At 34.4% G+C, this 21,537-nt stretch overlaps 1 protein-coding gene across 1 annotated transcript; it reads right to left on the reverse strand.

Annotated features, from left to right (window-relative positions):
• Window positions 1-385: 385 nt before the first annotated feature.
• Window positions 386-21,399, reverse strand: LOC102803532 (uncharacterized). The gene is made up of 4 exons (XM_006815960.3): window positions 19,733-21,399; window positions 9,620-9,693; window positions 6,245-6,413; window positions 386-4,535 (listed from the first exon to the last, which is right to left on the reverse strand). The coding sequence occupies exons 1-4, from the start codon at window positions 21,045-21,047 to the stop codon at window positions 4,180-4,182; spliced, it is 1,914 nt and encodes a 637-aa protein (XP_006816023.2). The 5' UTR covers window positions 21,048-21,399; the 3' UTR covers window positions 386-4,179.
• Between the last annotated feature and the right edge of the window lie 138 nt (window positions 21,400-21,537).

The following is a 21,537-nucleotide window of genomic DNA, read 5'->3' on the forward strand; positions in this document are numbered from 1 at the left end:
TAGTTAATACATTTTAGAAAGGCCCATTTTTTCCAGGGAACTACCATATCCTCAGAACTTTGGTGATGATGTTGGCCTGAATTAAGGGTCAAAATGTTTTGAAAAAATGCAAAAAAGTTTGGGAAAAGGTCTGGAAAAGTCTTGGAAATTATTTGGCTCTTAATGCTATGGACCTTGTTATTAGTCCAGACTTATCCACAAGATATAGTTGTGAATGATAAACAGACACACAAATAAATTTATAAGTTCTAGTTTTTGTACTTTGTCCTAACAAGGAGTAATAAGTTTTAATATTATTTGAAAACTAGACAGTAAAAATAGAATCACTGCCTACATTGTTCCAAGTCTTGATCATACCCGACATAAGGACAATAATAACATAATCTGCAAGACATTAGCCCATCCAGTATATGGGAGTTTATTGTACAATTTCAATAGAAAAGTAACTTCAAAAAGACTGAATATTCAGGACACAAGATTGAAATGAACAAGCTGGAAATGCCTATTACCATGACGATACAAAAAAGGAAAATTACATCTGATAGAAAAGTATACAGAAATTTGTGAACTGTATAAACGAATGTTTTTAAAAGACCGCAATCACCATGCCAACCTCATGTTTGCAAATATACATGTGCAGTGCATGATAACCACCCAACATTAAAATGATGATTAAAATGTTAATTGAGTTTGTTCTACTAGATATTTCAGTAATCTTAGAAACATAGATCAATAAAGCATAGTTATGGAAGAAATATCCATGCACCTATAGAAATTGTAGTAAATGGGTCTGGTAATTTCAATAGAAAGTGACGTTCTTTAAACAATGAAAGGACAAAGTTTTGTTGCCATGGCTTGATTTTTTATATTATAAAACACAGACATCCATTAAATTATTGGTGATTGTACTTGTATAATTGTAGATACTTCCAAACAGGGATAAAGACTGCTCATCTATCATAATATTGTAACATTATAAATGCTAAATATGATTTGAAAAATTAAACACTAAAACAGCATCACTATATTTGCATGGTTAACAATATCAACTATCAAATTAGTGAGAAATTGAACCAATCCCAAATATCCCAGGTGTTGACATAACCTTTCCATAATAATTTGCATAAATTACATTTTCAATTGTGTACTTTTAATACTACAAAAATAAAATATTCACTATATTTGGAATTCACGGCAAAACACATTGAAATGGCTACATGCCATTTTAGTGAATTTGGCTGAATTCTTTAAATATAGAATCTTAATTTAGATAAAGTTCTACGAGTAACTAAGTTAGCCCAAACATTGAAGTCTCGTTAATGATATAGTCTCATTTTAGTTTTTAGTGACAGTCTCAATTATTTATAGTAAATAATGTATATCACATCATGCAAATTTCTGTTAACTGCAAGAGTTTGTGTTAAAGGCACAAACCAAACATCTGATAATGAACTTGAATTTAATTTTACAATTCAATGTTGAACTGTAGATCTTTGAAGAAAGGAATATTGAGTTTGAATACCTTCATAAACACTGACCATCATCAAATGTGGATAGCACAATATTATGCTTGGAAATGTCCTGGAATACTTTCGTGTTTGTTGACACCACAACGTTATAACCTTTGTTTGTTCTGTTTTCACATATAATACAAGATCTCGCAGGAAACAGGAAACGGTCAATTAAATGATAGACAAATACTAATATTCAGCATGTAAACCCACTGAGCAAAGACAACTTTCTTCAAGTATCTCTGAGAAATGGTTAAAGCGAGTGGGTCGTCATCTGGGCATGTGCGGGAATCGAGTCCCAACAAACGATAACACATGCTTACAACGCAGAGGCTCATGGGTAGACGTTTGTTTTTAAACAATGACACGCTATGGCCATCTGTCGCATGCGCAGGTGACCACTCCCCCGCTTTAAAGATGCATGAAAATAAAACCAACATGGCCAACAGTCAGCCATTTTTAATCAAGTCAAAAAGTGAACTGAGAACTGACGTGCATCAAAACCATCAAACCAAATGATGTCGGTCGGACACATGGACAGATCATGGAGGTAAAAAGAGACAGATCAAACTCCAAACATAGGGTAATAACATGGATAATAACATGCTAGCTAAAATGATGTGTATTCAATACTTATTACACAGCCCTTTACCTTGTTTACTGAGAGATAGATCCAACCACATGACTGGCTAATCAGTATGCAAAATGCTAATATTATGCTAATATTATGCTAATATTATGCAAATCTAATTCATGTCATTGGTTAATTACAATCACATTTTTAACTTACACAATTTTTTTTTCAATAAATGTCTTGAATATACATGGATGGCTTTGACACAAACAAAGAAAGCAATAAGTGTGAATAACCTTGATTTTACTCAATATTAATCTATGAGGTGCTTTATCACAAAAAGGTGACATTTAATGTGGAAATGTATCGTTGTATTGTATGGGATGTAAGACATCTAAAAAAAGTATCTTTGATGGAAGTTGAGACTTATAAAACAAATATAAACATAGATTTCCCGTAATGAACAAAGCATATTTACAAAAAGTTAAATGTATTTAATTTATATAATTCTTACATGGCAAATAGATGTATTTATATATTACACTATTAATCCAAAATTAAAAAAAAAAATTGCCACACGAGGGCGCTGTAGCAGTTCACATCTACCAATCTTGCAGCATTGTGTGGTGCTATTTTATCTTCAGAATTATACTGTGATTAATTTTATTCCAATATCTTGAGTAGATAGTTAACTTACTCTGAACTTAAAGTATAAAGGTTTTGAGGAAGAAATTAATTATTGGAGCAAAGGGGGGGGTATTCCTCATTTTACGAAAGAGGGTTTCTAGTAGCATGTTGAACCCGCTGGGGAGTGTCTAGTAACATACAAGACCGGTATTATTAATGTCATTAAAAGTTATGTCCACTACTTTTGTAGCTAGAAAAACATCACAAAATGTGGGAACACTGTAAAAACAAAGAACGGCAAGAAATTCTAGTCAATTACACGTTAATTTAGCACTTTTCTGTGTTGTAATAAAGGCACATAGAAAACATGCACATGATATTTGCATAGTAAATTTAACCCTTTTACAGGCAAGCTTTTTATCAAACATCTCTTTCCATTAAAAAAATAGTCCCTCTCAAACTTAGTATCAAATGTAATTTAACTGGATGAATGATAAATAACTGACATAGAAACATACTATGCTCCTAAAAACTTAAAAAGTCTGTGTCAGTTTACTGAATATTTTGTGTCAGTCACACTGATGGTGAATAATTCACCACATCTTGAGATACTGTCGATTGGTTTTCGAAATTAGGTTACAAGTTTCCAAGTTTTGTTATTTCTTCAAGTGATCATCATTGCAGCATCAGCAGGCTTAAAAACATTGCTGATCAAATGTCCCACAATGCAATACAAACAACATTTTCATCCTGAAGTTGCTTCTGAACATCAGGAGTTGCCCTAGCACAAGAAGTGTACTTTTAAAATTAGGGGTTGCACTAGCAACAAGCATTGTACTTTCAGATAACAAAATTGCTGATTAAGAGCAGGATTCAACATTAAAAAAATTTAAATGTCGTGATTTGAAACAGAAGACAGGCTTGTCAAATTTCATAATGTATGTACAAAATGTTGAGATCTCGGTTTGGAAAAATTACATTTTTTGTTCAAAATAATTATAGGTAGCAATTACATATCAATAATTTATAATGTTTGACCTTTACTGAAACTTTTTACGAAGTCACATGATATACTCAACATTTTGAAGAACAAAACACTGTCTCCTTGGTAACGTAAACAGATTTTACAGTATATGACTTAAAAAAAAAATATACACCAAAACATTTTAAATTAAACTTGCACATTTCCTATAAAATACTTATTCATGGATAGTATGGAGTGATATAGTTAAAGTAAAAATTTCATGTTAAAAAAAAAGGTATTATAACCAACTGAGTGGCATTGCTATCCCATAATATTTACATAAATTATAAATGCCCCAATATAAATTTTACATGCATGCTTTTACACACACATCACATGATGATTGGAACTCAATATATCAAAATATTTTCTATGTATATTAAAAAATAAACTGAAATATATATCAATATATATTTTACAGATCTATTTTACATTATATCATCTCAGTTTTTCTCATCAGAATCTTCATCTTCATCAGGTGGTCTAACATCATCTTGGGTATAGTATTGTCCCTCCAAAAGGTATTCTTTCACCTTGCTTGGAAGTGGTAGAGTCTCAATATGATCAAGCCTGACATATCTTCTGATGATAAATCTGCAGATATGCTGCAGTGTTTGGACACGTTTGAATCTTGAGATAGGGTAGGTCAGCTGTACTGGTACTGGAGGGGCACCGGTGAATCGTGGCCTCAGGAAGTACAAGAATTTGCTGTTTTTGGAATGAGCCATGGCTTTTTCCATGAACTCCACTATAGATGAACAACCATGAGACTGTGGTTGGGACCAGAAACCAAACGTCCCTGCATGAAACAATGAAAACAAAAAACATGAATAATTTCAACATTTTTAATTATGTATATGTTTTCTAGGGCAATCAGCATCTTGCATAAATGTCAAAAAAGGGTATTTTATTTCAGATGTGCATAATTCACAGTTGGAGATGGAATCGAACCACATTTAATATTGACTGCATGTGGAAGTATATGCCAAGCACTGACACATACATGTACTTCATTGTGATGCAAATCACATTATAGAAATTTTATGGCAAAATGTTCACACGGTGACAAGTGATTAAACTAGAACAGACTGCAAAAGACCCTGGATTCACATAAATCTGATCAATATCCCCTACTGATTGTGAATGTACTGACGTTGACTACCAAACAGCACAGGTCTTCATAACAGCAGTATTAATCTGTTTAGCATTTCCTCACCAATGCATAGCTACTGGTAGGTTTCAGCAGTAAAAAAAAACATCACTACTCCATTACACCACCTTAGCCATCAATGCACAAAAAATTACTGTAAAAGCATTAATTTTCACCAGTATTTAATTTCATTTATTTTCATCATATTCACTCGGTAATACACAACAATTTTGCAGTGAAACTTCTGTTTATGATAAGCAAATTTAGTTGTCACAGACTACATAATGTAACAGGCAGACACAAACAACAGAAAACTGAACTTAAAGGACGGTAGTCGTTGTGTAACATCATGTTCGATATAGTACTCGATGTGTGATGTGTAAAATACATTGTTTGTTTACATGAAATTTAAACACAAGCTGTACAACAACCACTTTAAGAATAAATCATTTTTAATAATTCTCTTTGAAGTGGGGGAGTCGTCACCTGCGCATGTGTCAGATGGCCATAGCGTGTCATTGTTTACAAACAAGTGTCTACCCATGAGCCTTTGCGTTTTTAGCTAGTATTATCATTGCTTGGGACTCGATTCTCACATCTGCGCAGGTGACGACCTTCTCGCTTAAATATTAGACTTTGTGCCAAATGTGATGTCATTTGAATGAGTTACATTTTAAAACTAAGTGTCAACTGTACATGAATGAACATGGTCAATTATACTCAATGTTATCACGTTAATATTGAATTCCAGACACTCAATGAAATTGACAAATTCAGGTGCATTGTGGGTAGTGATGATAAACAGACAACAATACATGTACGTCTAGTACACTACACATGTGCCCCATTCAAAATTAGAGATGAACTCTTTCCAGAATAATCAACTTTTCTTATTATGTTTCTTTTTCAATATTTTAACCTTTTATAAAACTTTATCGACCATGAACCTAAAAAGAAATGTCTTCTTTATGATGGAAATAAAGCATATTCTATTCTATAAATAATTAATGCATGTACAGTTAAAGCATTGTGTAATTTTACCAACACAGTGAATCAAATAGGGCATTAAGAAGGTACGAGTCAAAATCAAGTCAAATTCAGGTCAAAATCAAATGAAAATCAAGTCAAAATCAAGTCAAAATCAAGTCAAAATCAGGTGAAAATCAAGTCAAATTCAAGTCAAATTCAAGTCAAATTCAAATCAAATTCAAGTCAAAATCAAGTCGAATTCAAGTCGAATTCAAGTTGAATTCATGCCCATCATACTTTTGTTATTATACTACATACAAATTTGTTTCATGGAACAATTTTTCGAGATACATGAGTGCAAAATATTATGGAAAATCGTCAAAATTTACCTTTGGTGTGCTCAATCCTTGTATGATGGGTTCTACCATTAGATCTAAAACTTAAACTCAGTAAATATCTCTCATTGGAGCTATCTCTAACAAGAAATGATCCATCTGGGGTATCAGCTAACTTGGCCTCAGCATCGTCCCAGCTCATTGGACCCCAATACCAACCACACTGCAAAGAAAAAAAAAAAAAAAACATCTGCCATTAGCATATTATTATGTTTTATGAGGTCTGAAAAGAATTTTGATTTTTAAGAAATTAAACAAAATTGTAATATGATACATTTGAAAACAGTTTATGTCCCATAATGCATTTCTGATTGCCATAGTAACATGATCAGTAATGCAAACCTCCAATTAAAGTTAAACTCCCACAATGCACTGCCATATGCTCAGTAACATGCTCAGTAGATGCAATTCTCTAATTATCTTAGGTATCACATGCATTAATGTTACAGGCAGATAAGAATCAAATTAAAAATTGATAGAAAATAGATACCCAAAGGATTCAGGAAAACTGTTTTAATATTTGGATAATCAATGTTGGAATATGATTCATTTATTGAGAATATTTGGTTTATTACAGAAAACAGGAGATTTACTGTTCTCACATCATAGAATGTAAGTGAAGTACAGAATACAAGGATGAATTCAGACAAAAAGAATCTCTCAATAATCAGAAACATGATATACCTTTAAATTAAATTATTTATATCCGGTAAAAGTTAGGATATTACTATAATCTTGGAGTGCTACTGTACTGCTTTGATAGGATGTGGGCGGCGTGGATGTGACAAACGTTGCTAACTTAACACAGGAAGCTTTTAAAGTTACAAGCCATTATGTAGCCACGCATGAAACAGTCATTAAATACACAAAAACAGTTTATGAAATCCAGTATTGAGGTCGTTTGTGGGCATTCAACCTAGAGGTTGAACAATTATGACAATGCAGTTACAAGTACTGTGGAATACTTTATTTTCGCTGGAATTAATTTTCGCTGAAAAGGCTTTTTGGGCGTTTTGTATGGAATTTATTTTCACTGATTTTTGATGAGTTTAATAGGAAATATAGGAAAAAAAGTATATTCGCTGGTTTTTATTTTCATGGAATCATCCCTTCAGCGAAAATAAATTCCAAGCGAAAATAAAGTATTCTACAGTATATTGAAAATATTGACAAACAGTTTTTATTGTTTGGAAATAAAAGTGTGCTGGGGAAAAATGGAAAATTTTAGAATCCATGGTTACATTTTGCCAATTTACAGTTGAACCACAAATAACATGAACCTAATTATCAATACAGAAAATTAATCAATAACTAATCGATAAGCAGAGGTCAATTTTCAATATTTGACCCATTTTTTAGTGTCTTCATCATAACTTTTTTATCTGAAATTCATAAATGCTAAATCTAATTTTAACTGCATTTCATACACAGACTTCGACAACAATATTCATAAATTGTTCCTAAAATAAATAATAAATATTACATATTCCTACTATATTTGCTCTCAATCAAAAATACCATTGGCTGTATACTAAATCATTTAAATATTACTTACTTTGATCAACACCTCTGTAATTTACTAATACACACTTATATTTATTATTTGAATAACCATCAGAAATTTATACTTTTTTTGTATATTGTGTAAATGTTTTCATTTTTGTTTTCGTAATATTGATAGTTATTTTACATTTGCTGACAACAATAAAATAACCCACAGTGACATTTTTTGAACTCTGTGATAATATTGACTTTCAAAGTCACACTATAGCGTTGTTCACACATGCCAAGAAATGGAGGGTTCCAGTGCTTTTAGTGGACTAAACTTACGTTCTGTTGATAAATTGCAGAGGTTTATATTCAACCTGGTGTTCACACATATTCATGCCATTCATAGATTAACAAAACATAATTTCACTGATAATGCACAGTCGCATGTATAATAAACTCTTTCAACCAACTTGAAATTCCCCAAATACTGACCAAGAGTTACCAAGAGTTGAGATCTAAATACATCCCATCTTATTACTATACATTTCCCTCACCTGAAAAATTTATATCGTTATTACAATTACAAAATGTAGTAATCTTGCGTAATATTTCTAAATTTATTTTTCTCGCCACAAAAAAACATAACACAATTATTTTGGTCTGACAGTTCATGTTCTTTTCATATTTTCTTGTTCTTATTCAGTTACTGTAAAATGACATTGTCCTCTGTAACATGCTATGTAATTACAATGAGTATACCTTGAGGCCGGAGGCCTACAGTATTTTTGAATAAATATATATATATAATACTGACCACATATACAATATTATTGGGTGTGTTCTAGTATTTTTTTTTAATTAATAGACAGTTACACAAATTTTGTTTTGTAACTAGTATTCCATTATGTTACTTTTATTATTTATTTTCTGTTTTTAGTTGAATGTGATTTTTTTGTTTGTTGTTGATTGTTTTTCTATGTAACCATTTTAATTCCCCTATGCAATTCCTTCATGTTTCAATAACAAGCAATGGTCTATACAAGTTCACTGAACTGCAAGATACCTCAAAAATTCCAAGTATTGAATTTCTGTGAATGTGAGACATACAATAAAAGCTTTGAATGGAATAATTTTTCCATGCTACATTTTGTGCTCATTTTAATGAATCTTTCTATATTTCATTGTTATTTTGAAACAATAATGGACATGATTGGTAACAGGCTAAAATTCTTGATCAATATATTTTTGAAGATATTAAGGAAAAATGTTTAATTATTCAGTTTTATTTTGAGAAGAAATACAATATATTGTTATTTGAGTGTGTAAATGGCAAAAACAGGGTTATTGTGATAAGGTAGACTGTAAAACAAACAAGAGGCTTGTGACCGAACCAGAGTCACTGATTTGAACACTTCAATTTTTGTGAGTTAAATTCCTCTACCGGTAGCGGAAAGTTAGGTAACTTACCAAATTGCGCCTTTCTGTATGAAATACAAAATTAAAAGGAATTTCAATGAACATGCAAGGAACACAGTATCTCCATTGGTGGCTCTTATGATAGAGCAAACACAGAAAATGACAGAAAGCGATCTGGAAGCCTTCTACCTGAAGGTTTTTTGGACATAACTGGTCTATATTTCTCCGGACATCATATCAGGTGATATGTAAATTATGCCAATTTGAGACGTCATTGAAATGCTCATTAATATCAATAGCAAGGGAGCCTTTGCAAGGTTCACAAGTCTCTTGTTTGTTTTGCTCAAGTATACACTTAAATAATATTCTATTTGATTGAAAAAAAGAACAAAAAACAAGCACTGTTTGCATATACAATGGTGTAAGTGTTTGAAATGTATTACATTACCAAACTAGTCTTACCTCAGATAAGTGTCGTAAAGTAGAAGTAAACTTGCCAGCTTCATTGGTAGGAGATGTAGGACTGGAAGGCACATCTGTCAACAAAATATTAAGAATTAAATTAACTGTGATAGGTATATACACATGATTTAAATCAGGAATTATTCAATGGATTAAGAAAAATAATGTCATGACAAATGTCCATGATATAATAATTTAATAAAAGTCATTTATGATGATGACATTTTCATGACAGTCACTGTGACTCCCTAGAACCCCTGTGAATAGTTTACTGCAACTCTCTAGAACCCCTGTGCATAGTTTACTACAACTCCCTAGAACCCCTGTGCATAGTTCACTGCAACTCCCTAGAACCCCTGTGAATAGTTTACTGCAACTCCCTAGAACCCCTGTGCATAGTTTACTGCAACTCCCTAGAACCCCTGTGCATTGTTTACTGCAACTCCCTAGAACCCCTGTGCATAGTTTACTGCAACTCCCTAGAACCCCTGTGCATAGTTTACTGCAACTCCCTAGAACCCCTGTGCATAGTTTACTGCAACTCCCTAGAACCCCTGTGCATAGTTCACTGCAACTCCCTAGAACCCCTGTGCATAGTTTACTGCAACTCCCTAGAACCCCTGTGCATAGTTTACTGCAACTCCCTAGAACCCCTGTGCATAGTTTACTGCAACTCCCTAGAACCCATGTGCATAGTTCACTGCAACTCCCTAGAACCCATGTGCATAGTTCACTGCAACTCCCTAGAACCCCTGTGCATAGTTTACTGCAACTCCCTAGAACCCCTGTGCATAGTTCACTGCAACTCCCTAGAACCCCTGTGCATAGTTTACTGCAACTCTCTAGAACCCCTGTGCATAGTTTACTGCAACTCCCTAGAACCCCTGTGCATAGTTTACTGCAACTCCCTAGAACCCCTGTGCATAGTTTACTGCAACTCCCTAGAACCCCTGTGCATAGTTTACTGCAACTCTCTAGAACCCCTGTGCATAGTTTACTGCAACTCTCTAGAACCCCTGTGCATAGTTTACTGCAACTCTCTAGAACCCATGTGCATAGTTTACTGCAACTCCCTAGAACCCCTGTGCATAGTTTACTGCAGCTCCCTAGAACCCCTGTGCATAGTTTACTGCAACTCTCTAGAACCCCTGTGCATAGTTTACTGCAACTCTCTAGAACCCATGTGCATAGTTTACTGCAACTCCCTAGAACCCCTGTGCATAGTTTACTGCAGCTCCCTAGAACCCCTGTGCATAGTTTACTGCAACTCTCTAGAACCCCTGTTCATAGTTTACTGCAACTTCCTAGAACCCCTGTGAATAGTTTACTGCAACTCCCTAGAACCCCTGTGCATAGTTTACTGCAACTCTCTAGAACCCCTGTGCATAGTTTACTGCAACTCCCTAGAACCCCTGTGCATAGTTTACTGCAACTCCCTAGAACCCATGTGCATAGTTCACTGCAACTCCCTAGAACCCCTGTGCATAGTTCACTGCAACTCCCTAGAACCCCCGTGCATAGTTTACTGCAACTCCCTAGAACCCCTGTGCATAGTTTACTGCAACTCCCTAGAACACCTGTGCATAGTTTACTGCAACTCCCGAGAACCCCTGTGCATAGTTTACTGCAACTCCCTAGAATCCCTGTGCATAGTTTACTGCAACTCCCTAGAAACCCAGTGCATAGTTCACTGCGACTCCCTAGATCTTCTTAGCAGAGTTCACTGAGACTCCCTAGAACCCATGTGCATAGTTCACTGCAACTCCCTAGAACCCCTGTGCATAGTTCACTGCAACTCCCTAGAACCCCCGTGCATAGTTTACTGCAACTCCCTAGAACCCCTGTGCATAGTTTACTGCAACTCCCTAGAACACCTGTGCATAGTTTACTGCAACTCCCGAGAACCCCTGTGCATAGTTTACTGCAACTCCCTAGAACCCCTGTGCATAGTTTACTGCAACTCCCTAGAACCCATGTGCATAGTTCACTGCAACTCCCTAGAACCCCTGTGCATAGTTCACTGCAACTCCCTAGAACCCCCGTGCATAGTTTACTGCAACTCCCTAGAACCCCTGTGCATAGTTTACTGCAACTCCCTAGAACACCTGTGCATAGTTTACTGCAACTCCCGAGAACCCCTGTGCATAGTTTACTGCAACTCCCTAGAATCCCTGTGCATAGTTTACTGCAACTCCCTAGAAACCCAGTGCATAGTTCACTGCGACTCCCTAGATCTTCTTAGCAGAGTTCACTGAGACTCCCTAGAACCCATGTGCATAGTTCACTGCAACTCCCTAGAACCCCTGTGCATAGTTCACTGCAACTCCCTAGAACCCCTGTGCATAGTTTACTGCAACTCCCGAGAACCCCTGTGCATAGTTTACTGCAACTCCCTAGAAACCCAGTGCATAGTTCACTGCGACTCCCTAGATCTTCTTAGCAGAGTTCACTGAGACTCCCTAGAAACCCTGTGCATAGTTCACTGGACTCCTTAGAAACTCAGTGCATAGTTAAATGTGACTCCCTAGGAGCACAGTGTATGGTTCAATGTGACTCTTTGGGACTCCAGTGTGAAGTCCCAAGAATCCCTGAGAAAGTTAATTAATAATGCCTCGACATTTGTCATTAATGTCAAATTAGAAAGCATAAGCGACAATGTCTTTCACATTGTGCAATGATTTATAATAATAAATTTATAATAATAACTTTATTAAAGTTCAGAAAATAGACATGTACATGTACAAGAAGACAATCATCTGCATGTAATACTTCTGTATAATCAAAGATACTTTTGTAATTTTATGAATATTATACTATTGTGGGTCAAAAGTCAAAATGTACAAAATATGATACAGATTTCATCAATGGGAAAAATACTAGACATAACTTTGAAGTGCATTCCTAGAAAACCTAAAGACAGTGTTCACGTGATCAAATTGTGATCAAGTTATTTTAATTCTTATTAAGAATGACTGAGACAGTTTACTCAAGCATGCTCAAATCAAATGTGTATATACAGCTGGCAATTTTGCTGACCTGAGTCATAGTGCCCCGATAAAATGCTGTTGTGTAAACGCAGCAATTTTATGAATGTCAGATTTTACTGTTCACATGTACATGCAGGCTGATAAGATTTGTCTTAAATGTTGTCTAAGTAAATTGGTCTTAAGATAGGTTGAGGTATACGCTTATCTGAATATTGTGTTGGATATAATATCTATTCTATTCTGTATACACTGCGACCTGTAAAAACATAAAGCAAGGTCATTTGGACAAGGCACATTATTCATATGTAAATACTTTGCTTACTCAACCAAGTGGTTTGGTCAAATAGCACAAGAATGGTACTCTGATTGAGGGAGTGATTTTCAAACATTTGTGATTCAATAAGTACTATTACACTATCATCATGCTAATGCCACATTGTATCTAACGACTCATCAAGTAAAAACAATTCAGACAAAATAGTTACCACTTTTAGAGCGAGTTTCATAAGAATGAAGATTTAATTTATTGTCAACTGCACCTGCTGTACATGCATACCACAAGGTACAGAGCAAACAGTATACTGTAAAATACTTTATTTTCGCTGAAGGAGTGATTCAGGGAAAATAAAATCCAGCAAATATACCTTTTTTCCTATATTTTACATTCAGACTCACCAAAAATCAGTGAAAATAAATTCTATACAATTAAGGTAGAGATGCAGTTTATTCGGCTTGCTTTTTAATTGAGTAATTAGACAATGAAGATGGTATTATATATCCAACATGTTATATGTTTTCTGAAAGCTTATTATACAAACTTTGTAAAACTTGTCTTTATTTTAAATATCCAGAATGCGTTTTTGATTTTGGGTCAAAAATATGCTTTTTTGGACAAAAGTGGTTTAAAAAAAATTAGCTTAAAAACTTCAAGTCCGTTTGTGGGTAAAATTACATCACTGGATACTTTGGTATACTACTAATTCAAATGCGTCCACTCATCTCTCTAACGGCTTTCAAAGTCGCACAGCATGACCTCAAAGTTCACTCTTTTCTATTTTTGCATAATTTATATATCCATGTTAATTGCGGACTTGTTATTTTTGTTCCACTCGCCGTAATAAACTGTCTGGACGCATTTTGAAGGGGGGACACCTTGTCAATAATGTGTGAAATTTTCGAGACAAATGGCCAAAGCGTCTATCAGCTATTTTAATTTAAAACCCAAGAATTCACCAAAAATAGAAGACGAGAAAAAGGCTAATTTGCATATTTGCGCGTTAAACTGGGAATTACTGCTTTGTCATACTTTGTCATACTTTCTAGACTATTGAAATTGAAAATTAACGTATAGACATAGACATTTTATGTAAAATCGTTGGACCAGAACAACTGCTCTTGAATATATAAATCAGAAACACGTCATTCATACCAGTGTTTTGATGGGGTCGGTAAAAACACGTGTCAATGCCCAGTAAATATGACGTCATCTCATGAATTATTAAACAGGAGGCGGTCCTAGGAAGGTGACCTTTTATCACGATCAAAACATCATGGCTTCTCTTCGATGTATTTTCAATAAAAAATCTACGAGTATTTCAGAGCCTATGGTTTACCGTGAAGAGTACAAAGTGGGATATTAAATTATTTATCCTCGATAATTGTTATGTAGTATTGAGAACTAACTCCAGGAAGCGAACGCACAATAATGACAAATCGCGTAATCCTAGAATCGAAACGCGAGGCACAGAAGTTTTGTTCAGCGTTTCCAATCCCATTTTTCCCACTGCAACATATTTGTTAAAAGAAATATTTGAATTCTGTTCGTTTTTTAAGAAGGCATTTTTTTATTTTTTTACGATTTTGGTAACGCCTTATTCAGGGATTTTCTAAGACAGTCGCAGACAATCAGCGCACGGACGTACGTACAAAACATGCTGTTGTACTACCGGCGACGGTCGCCTGCAACGTAAAAGTTCAAAAATTTCGACCGGTTTTAAATAATTTGTGTTGGATTAAATAATTAGTGTTGGAAATCTGACATGTTTTAAGAGTGCAAAATTAAGGTGCATTTTTGAGCGGTTGAATTTTTCCGAATAGAAATCAGCAAATGAAAAAAATCGGAGTGCTAAACAGTGTGTTAGTTTTAAAAAAATGGAATCTCCGTCAAATTGACGTAAACTTCCCCATTTTTCACGGAAAAAGCAAAGGTCGTGGCCGAATTGCAGGCTAAAAAACTCAAAAATCAAAACAAAATCATCAATCAGTAAGTATTATGACAAGGAAAACAAAACATCAGACGCGGAGAAGCAGTCAGCGCGTCAAAAGAGTTGTTAATGTATCAAGTTACCTCTCTCTGTGATTTATTTTTCATTGAAATTATTTGCTTGTTTTCAATTAATTTTAGCGTACCTCTGCAATTTATTTTAGCATTGTCAGTTGTTTGCTTCATTGAATTAAACTGAGTTCGTCCGGTTGCAAACAAAGCTGTCTCGCACTACCTAGCAAAACTTGCGAATGATCGAAGTACAGGTACCCATTAGACAAAAGATACACGAAAGTTTGTATCTCCCCGACCCAGTGCAATATATCCGATTAGAATCAAAGCTCACGTGTCCCTTATTTGAGGGACCAGATTCTGCCGTAAATTCGGGATGGGATTTAGAAAAAAAATAGGACTTTTAAGGTGTATTTTGGCGTCATTTTCGGACATTTCAATCATTCCTGAATGATGCGTGAATTGAATGAACTATGACCCGTACAATCTCGATTTGCATATTGTCAATCAAAGGTCCTGTTATTTGGTTACTCATGCAAATTAGGCAATTGGACATAAACATTGCCACGTGTGAGTGTTTTTTATTTTTAACCAGAAAATAAACAGCAATTTTAACGGTGTTCCAATAAGAATTCATTGGTCAAATTTTCACAGAATGTTCTTTAGATAAAAATCTATATAAAAAACGAAAAAAACTATTTTTGATTGAAATTCACAAATAAACTGCATCTCTACCTTAAACACCAAAAAATTATTTTCAGCGAAAAATTAATTCCAGTGAAAATAAAGAATTTTACAGTATTAGGAAGAAAGAATGAAAGAAAATTTACAGACTTAGCTGCACTGTGATTTCAGCTATTGTTATTATTATTTTTTAGTATTTAGGCCAGACTTTTATTATTCCTTGTTTCTCGAGTTTTTATAAGACAATTTTTTTTGAGGGTGGGAAAAACAAAAATTAATTCTTTTTTCTCATTAGATTTGTGTGATTCTCAAAGAATTGTAAGTGAGACCATTGATCGGAGAGAAGAAATGAAATAAAATTTTATTCCATGTATAACCTTGTTTCTCATCTGCGCGAGACTTCGGTACTTTGCTCATAATACTCCCACAAAAATGCAACTTGGGTTTGTTATGCGGCGGGTGGAAAAAAAATGAAGATTAAAATAAGGGTTTTTTTGCAATTTTTTTTCACTTACAAGTTGGCGGGCACGAGAAATTACGCTGAAATAATATTTTATTTTTATTTCATTTTCGGCTCCTGTTCATTCGGCGGGTTCGCGAAACAAGGGATAATAAAAGTCTGGCCTTAGTTGCCACTTAAATCTCGCTATTAATTGATTAGATAGAAACATTGTATTTTTATGTATTCAAATTATTATCATGAGTTGACTCTTCATCTAAAAAAAAAACAAACAGTCTAGGTTGAATAAATATAACTTGTCAGTGATAAAAAAATCTGTCAGTTAATAGCATTGATTAATGGCTATTTACCAATATTATGATGCAAATATGATAACAATGTTGTAAAAATCAACTGTGAAACTGAATATGACACTCATGAACAATGTACAGTTAATTGTCTTTACAGCAATTATTGCATACCATATTATCAGGAACCTTCTTGAAGTAATTTCAACAAAAATAATTATTGACTACCACAGTGTTTGACCTCAAATAACCTGTAATCGCTACAGAAGGTTGTAACAGATGGAATTTTATGACCACATCATTATTTGTGATGTCAGACTCAGAAGAAAACAAAATTATAATGGTCATGCTAAATTATTCCCCATCATTGGCTGTTTTAAATTCAGAAGAAAAAACTCGTACCCAAACTGTAAACCTTATCAGATGTATTAGGTTAATTTTCCAATCCAAAATGGCTGCCAAAGTAGAGTAAGGAAATGTCAAACTGTTTCCATAGAAACAAGTTCAGGTAGCCCATAATTTTTATTTGCTCTTGGTCATTTATTTTATGTATTCACACTTTACACTGATCTGTGATTTTATGGAAGCATGAATATCCTGTTAGGTCACATGTTCTAGAAATCGAAACAACTGATTTTAAAACAATTATTAGAATTTGAATGTTTAAACTGCAAGCCCTGATTGTGTGCATAAATTTCCTTTCTACATTATTTTGTGGCCTGTGACACAGACCTATTAATCGAATAATTCTAATTCATAACCTTATATGTATAAAGTCATTGTTTTCATTTTTTTATTAAAGTTATATTTTTGTCAAAATTTGTGTTATTTGTAGCAGCTATTGTAATCACAAGATATCTGCATCAGAATTATCTTTGCTGATCGCTGAACATCACAAAGTAATGGATTTGGTTGCGATTTAGTTTCAGAATCTTAGGGTGACCCTAAGTTGGATGTAGGATTCTCTGTTCGTCTATATCACAAAATTAAAATATTTTGTGTTTTTCATTCGTCTATTAATCAGGCACACCTGACTCTTGAGTTGTTTCCTGTATAGTCATTACTGGTGGGGGTCCTCCCTTTTTATACAATTACAGCAATTTTTTTTTTACTTGCAGTTACCACACCCAAACAAACTTTAATGTACAACGTACTTCCTAGGTTAGTTCTGTTCAGTATGCGCCCCAAAGTAGAATTTCCCAAAGCAATGCATGATGTGACATATTGTTATGATGACAATTTTAACAACTTCATGCTAAACTGTGCCATACGTCAAATTTTGATCAATGTGTCTTGTGAATGTCGTAACTTTCAGATCTGATTTGAAGATAATTAAAATTGAAAGGGTTTTTCTGACAATACAGCTTTAAATCGTAATAAATTGTAAATACACGGTAGTAGTAAATTGCAGAGTAGTGTCCGCTGACCATATTATGAAAACATAGATAAGACTATAGTTTGCGAGGAACGCTGATCAGATAATCAGATCCGTTATGATTTACTTCCTGAATTGTTGAAGAAACAAGTAGCAGGTCAACTTTATACTCATTTACATCCCTTATAAAAGTAGAACCCAACTCATAATTATGAAAATATCGAAAATCCAAATCTTTTTTGACATTATAGACATTTTTGAGTAACTTATAAAGAAAATAATGATATCCATTTTGTTTTAATTTTTGTACTTTTCTTTCATTGGTTGCTATGGTAAACATCTCAAAAATGATACATGATAACATATGATGAATAATACATATAAAGCTGATATATCGTCACTAACAGGCACGATTTATTTTTCGGCTCATTATTTCAAAATATATGTTTGTAGCAAAAATCTGAATGGTATTCACTGTTCCGATTTTCACAAAAAACATGCAAGTTGATAGTTCAGTGTAAGATTAAACATTGTGTAACATTTTTGCTTACCGTACCATTTTGTGTCTGAGTCACGTAATTGGAATTTTGCAGACGCTACCATAGTGAATGTACATTGTGTACAATATTTAATGGTTTAATGCAAGGTTACCCACTGTGACTAGTTGATAGAACTAAGTGATGTCAGTGATGTCATGTATTGCATGAACCAAAGATGACAAGACAATACTGGAATTCCCCTGAGGATAAAGTAGTTTTAGCCACATTGGCCAATGCTACAATGCTTTTTTTAGCTAAACTCTAGTTGCATTAGCCACTTCATAAGTGGGGTAAAACAAAATATGCAACTGTAAAAGTATATACTGTTAAATAATTTATTTTAGCTGGAATTAATTTTCACTGAAAAGACTTTTTGGGTGTTTTGTATGGAATTTATTTTCATTGATTTTTGACTTGTTGAATGTTAAAAATATAGGAAAAAAGGTATATTCGCTGGGTTTTATTTTTACTGAATCATTCCTTCATTAGTGAGAATTAATTCAAAGTGAAAATAAAGTATTTTATAGTTCTTATGTTTACCTGATGCTTTATTTACATTTCTGTGGATGATGACATGCTTTTAAATGACTTAAAATGTTTGCAGAGTAAGATCTGGTTTGAGATTACCCGATACTCTACGCCATTTGTGGAAAAAGTGAGACTAAAATTTGCTATTGGTGATTGCTGAAGAGTTAACTGAAATGCAGTAATAAAGTAGCTACTGTATAAAGTATATCAGGAGATGACCTATTAACCCAGAATGACCTATGAATGCCAGAGTCATCTTTTATCACCTATTTTAAAGCTACACAACAGATCAGTACAATTCAGTTCAACAAGAGCTTATGTTCAATAGAGAACAAAGTGCAAAATACTGCACCAAAATAAAAAGAGAATTGATCACATGATATAATTATGATTTCTAAAACAACAGAACCTTTAAGTTATAAATTTGTCATGATTAATCAATATGAAAGCAGCATTTATCAGATTATTTTTGATGATTGGCAGAATTATTACCGTACACTAATTCGTTTCCATCTTTTAAATATATAAATTGGCTATTATTATTCACAGTATAAAATATTGTTGTTAAAACATAAATATAAATTTATTGTTTGTGTCAATGGTATATCACATGATGTGTCATTGTTTCAACAATGTGTCAACATAAAATAAATTATTAATTATTAAGGATAATGTTTTATAAACTTCATTGTAAATGTCACAATTCTATCAACCATAATGTACTATGAAACGTGTCTATCCTTAACAAAAATGAGTCAACCAATGAAAAAACATGTTACATTGATGTAATAATCAGTTACACCTGTTGTGATTCGTTAACAGAAGAATATGATTAAATAACAGATCATTATCTGTTAATGTCATTATATAAAGCCCTAGGCTACTCTGCCTATCACCAGATAGAGGGTCTGTGAAAAAGCCAAATAACCAGATATCTTAAACTGTTCACAAGTGAGTATGTTAGTAATAAAGGATTACCTGATTCGGTGTTTCTGTTCAGTGGTGAATCGGCGTCTGGCCTGTTTAGCGGTTCTTCATCTGGTATATCTGGCAGCTGCCGATTGGCCATCACATGGATTGTGTGTCTGTTTTTATTGCTTTTTCCTCTCAGAATGTTGAACTTTGAAAATTTGCTCGGCTTATGAGTTTGTGTTTTTCTGGTTGGTTGATGCCCTAATGTTTTTGATTTTAATGCCTTCAATCCAGCATCATCAAATGGAAACAGTTCATGACTTCGATGTCCATTTTCAAGGATGGTAGAATCAACTGGTGGCTTAGGAACCTCTTTGGCTTGATTCATGGAAAGTGATCGTGCCAAAGGACTCCTTACTGGAATGGGTGGTGGGACTTGTACATCAAGGTTTAAAGACATCGGTCGTGGTGGCATTCTAGGTTTTGGTGGAAATACCTCTAATTCTGTTTCAGGTGATATGTTCACTGAATTATCAAGTTCATCAGCTTTATCACAGGAATCTCTTCCTTGAGGATTTGCCAATTTAGTTTCGGCTCTACTTTCCGATGTAGGAGGAAAAGGTTCTGTTGTTGAACACTGATCTTCTAGTTGTTCAGCCTGGCCATCTTTTGTATTTGATTGTTCACCAGTTGTCAAACTTTCGCTATGCGTGACTAAATCAACAATTTCACTATTTTTAGGAATTGATTCAAACTCTTTCAATGTTTTTACTTCCTTCTTTTCCCATCTTTGTTCTGTCTCATTTTCTTGATTCAAAGACATGTGGACAGGCTCAGACGAAGTACTCAACGTTTTTACAGCACTGTCTTGAAAAACATCGTCAGACGTTGAGTTTTGCTCTTCACTATTCCCACACGGGCTAGTTCCATTGTTGTCATGGTTACCAATGTCAGAGCCATTACTAAGCCCATTTTCAATACTGACTGTTTTTGTGTCATTTATTGATGTCAGGTGTTGAGACGCACCGTTACATTTAGGTCTAGCACCTTGTTTCTCGAACATATTCTGCTCTTCCTGTGTATGTTGCGTGCTTATTTCACTAGCCAGGTCAATGTCGCAGTAATTTCTGGCTGTCTGTTTTCCTGAGATTTTCCCGTTTACTCCGTTTCGGCGGTTTCTTTGACATTTTGCTTCACCAGACACAGCCAGTCGTATGTTGCCATGTGTCAACGAGTCAGAGAAGCCATTACTGCCGTCATGATTTTTCGAGTTAGGTTTCTTGGTAAACCTTTTCTTCATTCGTCCGAAGAACGAAGCCGGTGGGTCTTGTACTGGTCGATCATCCCGTGGCAGGTTCATACTTCTGAACTTTGATGGCATTTCAAATCACACACGACTAGGCATACAACCACATTCAAAGGTCGGCGTGACACGTGATTTTACGTAGGAAATGTTTAAAACCACAGACTGATTGATTGGAATGACAAAGATGGCAATTCTTTTCATATTTCGACTGTAAACAACACACAAACGCTCCGATTAAATCGTGAACTCATGCTCTTCTACATTCGCTTTTCCACTGTTTGAAATCTATCGACAATACTGTAATTTACCAACATATTTGATATTTCACGGACCAAAGTATTCTTGTTGAAAACACCGACAATAAAATCCTACTTTGACTTGTCAAGCTTCGCAGTTTGTACCCCCTTTTGACCTTTAGTTAACTTCCGCCTTTCAAAAACTCTCGCATGGGACGTGATTCCACGAGACTATGCAAGGAAAGTTTACCTGGGAAATCCAATATGGCAGCCTACTGGGCTAATTTCCCCTCACGCTGTCAAAAACTAGTTTCCCACAACCTTATCAA

Source organism: Saccoglossus kowalevskii, chromosome 22 (assembly GCF_978046115.1).
Source record: "Saccoglossus kowalevskii chromosome 22, keSacKowa6.1, whole genome shotgun sequence".
Lineage (NCBI taxonomy): Eukaryota > Metazoa > Hemichordata > Enteropneusta > Harrimaniidae > Saccoglossus > Saccoglossus kowalevskii.

Coding starts and splice junctions, on each gene's coding strand:
- LOC102803532 (XM_006815960.3), bottom strand. CDS start 21,047: ATGCCATCAAAGTTCAGAAGTATGAACCTGCCACGGGATGATCGACCA. Junction 6,414..9,619: donor CTTTACGACACTTATCTGAG/GTAAGACTAGTT, acceptor TTTTCTTTGCAG/TGTGGTTGGTATTGGGGTCC. Junction 4,536..6,244: donor AAGGATTGAGCACACCAAAG/GTAAATTTTGAC, acceptor TGTTTCATGCAG/GGACGTTTGGTTTCTGGTCC.